Source organism: Colobus angolensis, unplaced genomic scaffold (genome assembly GCF_000951035.1).
Source record: "Colobus angolensis palliatus isolate OR3802 unplaced genomic scaffold, Cang.pa_1.0 Scaffold84, whole genome shotgun sequence".
Classification (NCBI taxonomy): Eukaryota; Metazoa; Chordata; class Mammalia; order Primates; family Cercopithecidae; genus Colobus; species Colobus angolensis.
Window position 1 is genome coordinate 1,176,527 of NW_012122265.1, and position 11,205 is coordinate 1,187,731.

Consider the following 11,205-nt stretch of genomic DNA (forward strand, 5'->3'; position numbering starts at 1 on the left):
CTCCTCCACTCCGGGGACCACTGTGATCTTCACAGAGCCAATCACCACTGCCACCATAACTGTGGCCACTAGCTCCATGGCCATCCCCTCCTCCACTCCAGGGACGACCTGGATCCTCACAGAGCCGACCACTCTAGCCACCCCAACTGAGGCCACTGGCTCCACAGCCACCATACCCACAGTGCCCAGCTCCTCAGCCACCCCCTTCTCCAGCCCAGGGACTGCAGGCACCCTTCCAGTGCGGACCACTACAGCAACCACGACCATGGCCAGTAGGTCTACGGCCATCCCCTCCTCCACTGTGGGAACAGCTCGCACCCCCAAAGTGCTGACCACCACGGCCACCAGGCCCACAGCCACTGGCTCCACGGTTCCCAGCTCATCCACCCTGGGGACCACCCACACCCCTGCAGTGCTCCCCAGCAGCCTGCCAGCCTTCAGCATGTCCACTGTGTCCTCCTCAGTCCTCACCACCCTCAGACCCACTCACCTCCCCAGCTCCCACTTCTCTACTCCCTGCTTCTGCAGGGCATTTGGACAGTTCTTCTCACCCGGTGAGTGGACGTGGATAATGCTCCTGTACCCTTTCCCCACATGCTATGCCAACCTGGGTCTGCCTGTCCCGGGAGCCAGTTGCTTTCTCCCTGCCAGCCATGCTTGTTCCCCATTGGCCTCACCTGGCTCCCCCTGGCCACACCCAGTCCCCACTGGCCACGCTCAGTCTCTGCCCTCCACAGTCCCTCGCTGGAACAGCTGCTCCCTTCTGCGTGGCCTCTGCCTTTGCTCCCCCGGGACTCTGGCTTGCTGGTCGCTGGGAGTGGCTTATCTCCCTACGGTGTTGTTCTTCACAGGGGAAGTAATCTACAATAGGACAGACCGAGCCGGCTGCCAATTCTATGCCGTGTGCAACCAGCAGTGTGGCCTCGACCGCTTCCAGGGCACCTGCCCCACCTCCCCACCACCAGCGTCCTCCACCCCGCTGCCCTCGCCCTCCCCTGCCCCTGGCTGTGACAATGCCATCCCTCCCCGGCAGGTGGGCCCCGCCTGCCCTCCACCTCCCCTGCTGTGTACACAGGGTCTGGGTTGGCCGGAGGCACAGCCAGGGCCCAGCCCCCGAGGCCCAACTCAGTGACCCCCCGCCAGTAGCTCCAGCTGGAGGAGGCACACGGGGTCTGGGGGCCAGGCTAGCACAGGGGCCGCCCTCCCCAGGCAGGCTCTTGTGGCTACCTGGGGCTGTGGGCCACGAGGGGTGGGATGGGCAAGGGACGGGTCCCGTGAGCTGGTCCAGGTGAGGACGTGCATGTTCCCTGCTGCAGGTGAATGAGACCTGGACCCTGGAGAACTGCACGGTGGCCAGGTGCGTGGGTGACAACCGTGTTGCCCTGCTGGACCCAAAGCCTGTGGCCAACGTCACCTGCGTGAACAAGCACCTGCCCATCAAAGTGTCAGACCCGAGCCAGCCCTGTGACTTCCACTATGAGTGCGAGTGTGAGTGCGTGGGTGGCCGCGGGACTCCCCCGGGGGGCAGGTGGAGCAGAGGGTGCCATCGGACAAGCTGGCAGAATGGGGCATGGTGGGGCGTGATGGCGCATGGCGGGGTGTGGTGGGCATAGTGAGGCATGGTGGGCTGTGGTAGGGTGTGGTGGGGCATGGTGGGGCACAGTGGGGTGCAGTAGGGTGCGATGGGGCATGGTGGGGTGCAGTAGGGCATGGCGGGGGTGGTGGGGCGTGGTGGGGGTGTTTGGCAGATGGGTGGCATCCCTTCAGGAAACCATCTTGTACCATGATGTCTCAGGCCTCAGTGGTGCACGTTGTGTGAGCTCTTAGTGTGCAGGCTCTGTGTCCACAGGGCTGGAAATGCTGACACAGCCCAAAGGAGAGGGAGCAGAGGCCAGGTCGCTGAGCTTGCCTGCACATCAGCCTGTGTGGTTTGAAAGGGACCCCATCCAGGGGCTTCTGGGGCCTGGAGAAGCTCAGGATGGAAGTGGGAGCCCAGAGGAGCTTTTGTCTCCTGGGTCCTAACAGCGGCTTCCATCACTGTGCGGGACCCGCCACTAAGAGGTGACGGCGTTCTCTCTCCTCCCCACGTCCTTGGCCCAGCTGGGGCTGCTGTTCCAAACCACCACAAGCTGGGGAGCTTAGACAATAGAAACACACTCTCCGTTCTGGAGCTGGAAGTCTGAGATCAGGGCTACGCTCCCTGCCGAGGGTCTGGGGAGGTCCTTCCTGCCTCCCCCAGCTTTGGGGGCTTCAGGTGTCCCTTGGCTGGGACCGCATCCCTCCAATCCCCGCCTCTGTCTCTCTGTGGCCTCCCCTCTCTGTCTGTGTCTCTTCTGTCTCCTGTGGGGACACTGGTCATTGGATTGAGGGCCCACCCAGCTAGTCCCCGATGATGTCACTTCAAGATGCTTCCCCTAACCCCATCGGCAAAGACGCTTTCTCCCAGCAAAGCCACATGCAGAGGTTCTGGGGTGGCCATAGATTTCTGGGGGACACCATTGCAAACACCGCATCCATTTTATAGACAAGGCAGTTGAGGCCCTAGGGCTTCAGTGGCTCCCCGAGGCGGCCGTCACGGTGGTGACACTGGCTGCCATGGCGCCTGGGGAGCGAGGGCACCACCACGGAGCCTGCCAGCCCGTCCGTCTGTGTCCCGCAGGCATCTGCAGTGTGTGGGGCAGTTCCCACTATTCCACCTTTGACGGCACCTCTTACACCTTCCGGGGCAACTGCACCTATGTCCTCATGAGAGAGATCCACGCACGCCTTGGGAATCTCAGCCTCTACTTGCACAACCACTACTGCGCGGCTGCTGCCGCCAGCTGCTCCCGCGCCCTCAGCATCCACTACAAGTCCATGGATATCGTCCTCACCGTCACCACGGTGCACGGGAAGGAGGAGGACCTGGTGAGTCCAGGCTGCGGGCGGCACCGTGTTGGCCCAGTCCCAACCACATCTGGGCAGGCCGACTGCAAGCCGGGTGACCCAGGTGCCGCAGCGATGGCCCGGTGCCCAAGACAGCTCCCAGGGGGCAGGGAAGGCCTGTGGGGCCGCCTTAGGCCGAGCACACCCTATGGCCTAAATGCAGTCGACCGGAGACCCCAGGCCCTCAGGGAAGATCTGGGCTTTGGGGTGAGGGATATACAGGGGGCTCTCTGCACGTCGAGGCAGAGCCCCAAAGGCAAGCCCCACTCCCCGAGCCCACCTGGCACTGCCTCCCAGCTCAGGGTTCCCCTGGATTCCCCCAGATCCTGTTTGACCAAATTCCGGTGAGCAGCGGTTTCAGCAAGAACGGCGTGCTTGTGTCTGTGACGGGGACCACCACCATGCGCGTGGACATTCCTGCCCTGGGTGTGAGCGTCACCTTCGACGGCCACGTCTTCCAGGCCCGGCTGCCCTACAGCCTCTTCCACAACAACACCGAGGGCCAGTGCGGTGAGTGGGCGGCGGGTCCTGCCCCGGCCAGGGCTGCTGCTGGGCCTGACGACCGAGTGAGCATAGGGGAAGCCGGGGGAGGGGAATGAGTGGGGGAGGCAGGTGGGGACTGTGAAAGGCTCCCCGGATTCCAGCCCCGCGGTGACACCTCACCCGCAGGCACCTGCACCAACAACCAGAGGGACGACTGTCTCCAGCGGGACGGAACCACTACCGCCAGCTGTAAGGACATGGCCAAGACTTGGTTGGTCCCTGACAGCAGAAAGGAGGGCTGCTGGGCCCCGACCAGCACGCCCCCCACTGCCAGTCCCCCGGCCCCGGTGTCTAGTGCACCCACCCCCAGCCTGTGCCCACCGCAGCCGCTCTGTGATCTGATGCTGAGCCAGTGAGTCCTCCCCTCGGGGGTTGCAGGCCCTGGGGCGCCCCCGCCTGCCCGCACGCACGCAGCTCCCTGGGGCCTGGCGGAGGCATGCTGATTGCTTTGCCCCACAGGGTCTTTGCCGAGTGCCACGACCTTGTCCCCCTGGGCCCATTCTTCAATGCCTGCATCAGCGACGGCTGCCAGGGCCGCCCCGAGGTGCCCTGCCAGAGTCTGGAGGCCTACGCAGCGCTCTGCCGCGCCCGGGGAGTGTGCAGTGACTGGCGAGGTGCAACCGGCGGCCTGTGCGGTGAGTGGGGGCGGCCCTGGGCCCCCCTGGAACCCTCGGCCTGAGTGGCCTGTGTGGTGAGTGGGGGTGGCCCTGGGCTCCCCAGACCTCTCAGCTTGTCTGACACCTCTCTGTGCCCACAGAAATCACTTGCCCACCCACCAAAGTGTACAAGCCGTGCGGCCCCATACAGCCTGCCTCCTGCAACTCCAGGTGAGTACACGGATGGCTGGCGCCTTCCCCGCCACCCAAGCCTGCCTGACTGGTTGGGGGGAGCAGGAGGAGGCCAGAGGGTATCCCGCTGGGAGTCACAGATCTCTGGGGTGCCCCTGAACCCAGGACTCCTTGGAAAACATCCCCTGCTGCTCCCAGATGCCTTAGAGACAAGAGTCAGGCAGGGGGCACATCCCTGGCTAGGCCTGGGCCCGCATCCCCACCCGGCCCCGCCCCTGAGTCCCACCCATCCCCGACTACCCTTAGCCCCGCCCAGCCCCGTCCCCAACCCCGCCCACTCTGAGTCCCGCACTCCACCCATTCGTCTCCTTCCCCCCTCCCCGCTGCGCACCCTGGGGACTCACGTGGATGACAGTACTGGGAGGCCTCCTGGATCTCTAGGTCCCAGGGCCTCTCTTGTCGCCCTGCAGGAACCAGAACCCACAACTGGAGGGGCTGGCGGAGGGCTGCTTCTGCCCCGAGAACCAGATCCTCTTCAGGGCTCACACGGACACCTGCGTGCAGGCCTGCGGTAAGCTCCTCCACCTGCCGCGGGGCACGACCCTGGGCCCGACCCAAGCACACGCAGGGTGGGAGGGGCCGCCCAGGCCCGCGCCATGCTCTCCCCTCTCCCCCGCTGACCCCTGTGACCTGTTCTGCGCCTGTTGTGGCCCTGAGCCCTGCAGAGTCCCCACGGTCCCCTGAAGCCCCACTGGGAGGCTCCGTCCTTGTGTGATCCTGCGGTGGTGCCTCGCCTGAGCCCTGCCTCCCACCACCATGGCCGAGGCTTCCATGCACTGACAGCTGGGCTCACGGTGCCCTGGCCTGAGCTCCAGCCATATCTGACACCCCGAAAGTTCTCCAGGGCCTTCCATCCCACGGGGGAAGCAGGCGCCAGGCCTGAGAGCACCTCCCGTGGCCAGAGGCCCCTCCGCCGGCAACCTCAGCACCCTCAGTGACGCCATGCTGTTTTCTTTCCAGCCTGCGTGGGACCTGATGGGTTTCCCAAATCTGTGAGTGGCTCCACCCCCACCTGCCCTACCCCACCCTCTTGCGAGCTTAGGGAGGGAGCAAAGGAGCAATCTCCACCCCACAGGGCAGCTGTGGGGCGCCCGAGTGTGACATGGACGTGTCAATGGCTGGTGTGGGCTTCCTGTCCCCCCAGTCTGGGCCACTCGGGTACCAGCCCAAGGGAGGGGGTGGCCGGACAGATGCCCAGGGTTGACCTGTGCCTGTCCAGGAGCCCTCAAGGACCCCCTCAATCCATTCCAGCCCGGGCAGCAGTGGATCAGCAACTGCCAGTCCTGCGTGTGTGATGAGGGCTCAGTGTCGGTGCAGTGCACACCCCTGCCCTGTGAGGCCCAGGGTCAGCCCCCACCGTGCAGCCACCCCGGCTTCGTGAACGTGACCAGGCCCCGGGCCGACAACCCCTGTTGCCCTGAGACGGTGTGCGGTAAGACCCCGTGGAGCAGAGGTGCCCGGCATAGGGTGAGGGGGAACAGAGCTGGTGCCCACCAGGGGCCCGTGGGGTGGGCACAGGAGAGCAGAGAAGAGCCACTGTGTCCTGGCGTGACCGCGGCGGGACCACTCGGCAGAGATGGCCTCCAGGTGCATTATTCTCCTCCTAAAGATGAGGCTGGTGACCTCAGGCCTGCCCAGGAGTGGCCCGAGGACGTGGGAAGCAGCGGGGAGGTGGCCAACCAAGGGGCCTGGAGGGAGCCCCGAGGGGCCGTGAGGCAGTCAGGTCCTCAGGGAAGAGCATGCCTGCGACTTACGCTGGGAACAAGTGGTCGGGAGGAGGAGTGAGCAACGCCCAGACAGAGCCCTCCGTCCTCCCGCAGTATGCAACACAACCACCTGCCACCAGAGCCCACCCGTGTGCCCGCTAGGGCAGGAGTTGATCAGCACCCAGAAGGAGGGCGACTGCTGTCCCACCTTCCTCTGCAGTGAGCGGGGCTGGGGCGGGACTGGGGCCGGGCTGTGGGTGGCCACTTGCCCGGGGATAGGGGGTGCAGGACGGTGGGGGCGCTGGGGCACGTGCTCCCTGCCATCTGCCGTGGGCTCAGCTCCCTTTCCTTCCAGGACCTCAGCTGTGTTCCTACAACGGCATCTTCTATGGGGTAAGGGCACAGCAGCGGGCGGGTGTGGCACTGGGACTTGAACATGTGTGTGGGATGCCCCGGGGCCCTCTGAGCCCCACTCCTTGTCTTGACATTCCTGCCATGAGGGCAGATCCACTTTTTCCTCGAGCCCCGGGTAAAAAAATAAAAAATAAAAAATAAAAATAAAAAAAAAAAAAAAAAGAGGGCAGATCCACACAGAGGCCCTGGGCAGGTCAGAGCTGGGACATGCTTGGGACTCGGGGGCACCTGACGTCGACAGCCGTGAGTTCCACACCTGCTGCCTCTGAGAGGTCCCTTCAGGGGCTCCCAGCAACGGCCTGGGGGCAGCACACGCCTGCCCGGGGTCCCTGCCCACCCGGATTCCTGCCCACCGGATTCCTGCCCCCACGGGGTCTCTGCCCACCAAGATTCCTGCCCATATGGGGTCTCTTCCTGCCCAGATTCCCTGCCCACCTGTGGTCCCTGTGTTGGTCCCTGTGTGCATCGGCTCCCTGCCTGCCTGGGTCCACGTTCAGCCAGGGGTGCATCTATGCTCCATTTGAGGAAGGAACAACTCCCTGGTGCCCCACCGGTGCCCAGTGCCACCCTCCCACCCATTGCAGGTCGGTGCAACCTTCCCAGGAGCCCTTCCCTGCCACACGTGTACTTGCCTCTCTGGGGACACCCAGGACCCAACGGTGCAATGTCGGGAGGATGCCTGCCACAATACTACCTGCCCCCAGGTGAGACCCGAGGCACCCGCCCCCAGCTGAGCCCACAGCTGCTGGGCAGACCCAGCCCCGAGTCACTGTTATCCCAGCTCCCTGGGGTTCTCTAGCTCAGCCATCGCTGGGGTCTTGTTTGTTCCCAAAGGGAGGGTATGAAGTAGGAGGATGACTGAGGGGGTCTGGGGGTGGGACAGGACCTGCAGGCTGCTGGGGGCAGGGTCTGGGATCAGGTTCCAGGAAGGCAGGGGTAGTTAGAGAGAAGGTGCTGGAAACTGGGGTGAGGCTGAGTCAGGATAACTGGGTGGGGGCAACTTCTTCAGGTATAGACTCACGCAGGGACAGGGCTAAGGACCCGTGGGCCACCGGGGTGTAGACAGGAGGGCAGGCTGGGCTGGGACACGCACTGGAGGAGAGGGTTAGGGCCTGATGCCCCTCCTGTCCCCACAGGGCTTTGAGTACAAGAGAGTGGCCGGGCAGTGCTGCGGGGAGTGCGTGCAGACCGCCTGCCTCACGCCCGGTGGTCCGCCAGTCCAGGTAACAGCAGAGGCATGTGGGGGCAGGTCTCAGCTCCCTCCCTGGAGACCCTCACCCCCAACAGGGCTCCACACAAGAGATCATTGACACTCAGCTTCCACTCCCACCCTTGCATTTCAGCTGAACGAAACCTGGGTCAATAGCCATGTGGACAACTGCACCGTGTACTACTGTGAGGTCGAGAGCGGAGTCTATTTGCTGACCCCACAGCCTGCATCCTGCCCAGACGTGTCCAGCTGCAGGGTGTGTGCTGGAGGCCCCACCCCTGCCTGGGAGGCCCCACCCCTGCCTGAGAGGCCCCACCCCTGCCTGGGAGGCCACGCCCCTGCCTGAGAGACCCACCCCTGCCTGGGAGGCCACGCCCCTGCCTGGGTGGCCCCCTCTCCCCAGGAGGGAGGCCCCGCCCACAGCCCTGTCCCCTGTCTTTGGCCCCCCAGGGGAGCCTCAGGAAAACCGGCTGCTGCTACTCCTGTGAGGAGGGTAAGTGGAAGCCACCTTCCCACACCAGCTCCAGCTCCAGCTCCAGCCCGTCGCTGCCCATCCATTCCTGCCCAGACGTCTGCACCGGGCAGCAGTGTGATGCCGGCGTCCAGACTCCACCCTCAGTCCTGGAGGGCCATGGGAGGGGGTGGGCCTATGGGGAGGGTCGGCCCAGCAGGTCCAGGCCCTCAGAGTGAGGGTCCGGTGGGGCTCTGCATCTGCCTTTCCTCCTCCCAGACTTCTGTCAAGTCCACGTCAACACGACCGTCCTGTGGCACCAGGGCTGCAGGACTGAGGTCAACATCACCTTCTGTGAGGGCTCCTGCCCTGGAGAGTCCAAGTGAGTGCGGTGGGTCCGCCCTGGCCCGTCAGTTGGCTGGCACCCTGCTCTGGGACAGGGGGGCCTACGCCAGCTCCAGGAAGGAGGGAAGGAGCTCCCCAGCAGGGCTCCCCCTCTCCAGGTCCATCAGTAGAAAGCCTGGGGCCGCTCTCCCCAGCAGGGCTCCCCTCTCCACGTCCATCGGTAGAAAGCCTGGGCCCGGCTGAGCTGAGCCACATGGCACAGAGCTCCCAGCTGCGAACCCAGGTTCAGGTGTCCCCCCGGGGAGAGTGGGCAGAACCAGAGCCTTCTGTAGAGCCCCCCATGCCTTGCCGCTGTGGCTGGCTGTCAGCAGGAAGGGCCAGGAGGGCTGACCCTTAGCTAGAAGAGGCAGGAGGAAGGGTCAAGGACTGCTCAGAGTCAGGATTGGAGGAGCTGGTCCAGACAGGGGAAGAGCAGGCCACAGAAGACAGAGCCGGGAGCCAAGGGACCCCGGGGCCCAGAGCTGCCCATTCTGAGAAGGCGAAGCCCCACGTGCCCACAGAGCAGGCCACTGTGGACAGAAGGGGATGGCCGTCTGGCCCAGGACCCCAGAGGCCCACGCGTCAGTGTGCCTGGGCAGAGAAACGGCGGGGCCAAGGTGGCCGATGTGAGGGGCCCCCTGTGTCCACAGGTACTCGGCAGAGGCCCAGGCCATGCAGCACCAGTGCACCTGCTGCCAGGAGAGGCGGGTCCACGAGGAGACGGTGCCCTTGCGCTGTCCCGACGGCTCGACTGTCCTGCACACCTACAACCATGTGGATGAGTGTGGCTGCACGCCCTTCTGTGTCCCTGCGCCCATGGCTCCCACATACCCCCCCGGCTTCCTGGCCCGGGAGGCCACTGCTGTCTGAGGATGTTCTGCCTCCATCCCCACGCTCTGTCCACCTGGAGCCAGGACCTGCATTGCCCGACCATGAAAACCTTGGGCCTGCTCTGCGGAGCCCCCTGGCCTCTGTGTGTGGCACCCCGTGCCTCTGTGCTCCTGCTGCCCACCCTGTGGGTGAAACCGGACCCCGGAAGGGTGAGGGGCCAGCAGGATCCCTTTCAGGAGGGCACCACTCAGGAGTCCTGTCCTGGGAGAGCCTGTGGCCCACCTTGGCCTTGCCCCTCCTTGATGTCACTGGGACGCCCTGGAACAAGCTAAGCATGTGTGGGCCTGTGTGTCCCTGCCATGGCCAGAGTCCCCATGCAGCAGGGATTCTGGCTGGCCACATCCGGTCACTGGGGCACAGACAGGCTGGTTCAGGCAAGGCCGGCTGCTGCCAGGAAGCTGCGCTAGGCTTGCCTGCTGCAGGGTACCTTGGGGCTGAGGTCACAATAGCCAGGTCAGAGAGAGGTCGGCATCCCAAAGCCCCCTCTGCTCAACCCAGCCCAGTTTTGCAAATAAACCCTGAGCATCGAGTATGTTTCCTGTCCTGATGTCTTTTCTTGCCTACCATCGCTCCCAGGCTGTCCAGGTTCTCTGTGAGCTGCTTGCCTGGGGCCTGCAGGCTGGAGGCCACATCTGGGGGACAGTGCAGGACCCCCAGCAGCCACTGAGGGGCCAGGCAGCCTCTGGGAGGGCCAGGCAGGGTGGGGGACAAGGAACCGCTTGGTCATCCACATGCCCCTGTGGGCACCCTGGGAGTCACTCTTGGGCTGTGGGAGCATCGCTTGGTCATCCACATGTCCCTGTGGGCACCCTGGGAGTCACTCTTGGGCTGTGGGAGCACTGCCCAGGGCACAAGGGGCAGGGGGCCGCCAGGACCCAGGGGTCACCCCGGCTGTTATTTCCAGTATGGGGGATTGTGTGAGGAAACCAGCTCATGCAGGAAGATGGAGGCAGGCAGTGGGGCAAGCAGGCAACCAGGCCTGGTCAGCGGGGAGGCAGCCACTCCCCAGGGCAGGTGCATGGAGCCGGGCGCAACGCTGCCAGGCTGGTGCTGGGCCCTGCGGGGCTGCTTTTCACCCCGTCCCATGCACACCTCCCCGGGAATGCTTTCCTTGGGCCACTTGCTACATGAGCCACACGTGAGCTTGCTTGCCTCCTGTCCCACCTCCACACGCACTGGCAGGGCTTTCTGCCCTTCCTTTCCATTGCTCTGTCCAGAGCAGAGAGCACCGGGTGCAGACAGTAGGGTATCGGGGAGCCTGTGGGATGGGTGGGGTTGGCAGCCGGGGCTGCAGGTGTGGGCAGGGAAGACAGTGAAGGTGGTAGCAGCCAGGACCTAGGCACAGTGGGATGCAGGGAGCTTTGGACACAAAATGACCTCCTACTGGGCAGGGGATGGTTACAGGCAGACTGTGACCTGGGGAGACAAGAGCCATGCTCGTGCCTGGCTGCGGAAGCCTCTGCTGTGGGTGCAGCATGGGGCCTTCCCCACACTGGGGCCTGCCTCTGCCCTCTGCCCTTGGGTGGGTCCTGCCCTGCCCAGGAGGTGAGGCTATCATGCTGTACATTTACAAAGCTCCCAGCTCCTAGGGGCCTGGCCAGGCCCCTGCCAGCGCTACAAAGCTCCAGCCTCTCCTGCCCTCCTGGCCGAGGCCCAGCAGGGCCGGCCACCCCAGGACTGGGCTGGAGATAGTCAGGGGCCTGACAAGGTTCCAGGTGGGCTCCGGTGGGTGGTGGACTAGGATAGTCACCACTGGGGTGAGCCTCTATAGGTTTACCCTGCGTCTCCGAGGCTGATTCCCTGGAGGTTGCGCCAGGTCACTGCCTGACCTGG

The 11,205-nt window shown here is 64.7% G+C and overlaps 1 protein-coding gene across 1 annotated transcript in view; it reads left to right on the forward strand.

Annotated features, from left to right (window-relative positions):
• The window catches only part of MUC5B (mucin 5B, oligomeric mucus/gel-forming), a 39,589-nt gene extending 29,685 nt beyond the window's left edge, over nucleotides 1-9,904 (forward strand). Inside the window, 19 exon segments of the mRNA XM_011930146.1 lie at nucleotides 1-554; nucleotides 852-1,033; nucleotides 1,317-1,488; nucleotides 2,660-2,907; nucleotides 3,249-3,435; nucleotides 3,595-3,820; nucleotides 3,928-4,103; nucleotides 4,226-4,295; nucleotides 4,727-4,827; nucleotides 5,277-5,308; nucleotides 5,568-5,748; nucleotides 6,137-6,241; nucleotides 6,378-6,415; nucleotides 7,021-7,140; nucleotides 7,573-7,659; nucleotides 7,780-7,902; nucleotides 8,097-8,139; nucleotides 8,377-8,479; nucleotides 9,132-9,904. Coding sequence (XP_011785536.1) covers nucleotides 1-554; nucleotides 852-1,033; nucleotides 1,317-1,488; nucleotides 2,660-2,907; nucleotides 3,249-3,435; nucleotides 3,595-3,820; nucleotides 3,928-4,103; nucleotides 4,226-4,295; nucleotides 4,727-4,827; nucleotides 5,277-5,308; nucleotides 5,568-5,748; nucleotides 6,137-6,241; nucleotides 6,378-6,415; nucleotides 7,021-7,140; nucleotides 7,573-7,659; nucleotides 7,780-7,902; nucleotides 8,097-8,139; nucleotides 8,377-8,479; nucleotides 9,132-9,351 — 2,968 coding nt within the window. The 3' untranslated portion in view covers nucleotides 9,352-9,904.
• Nucleotides 9,905-11,205: the final 1,301 nt, after the last annotated feature.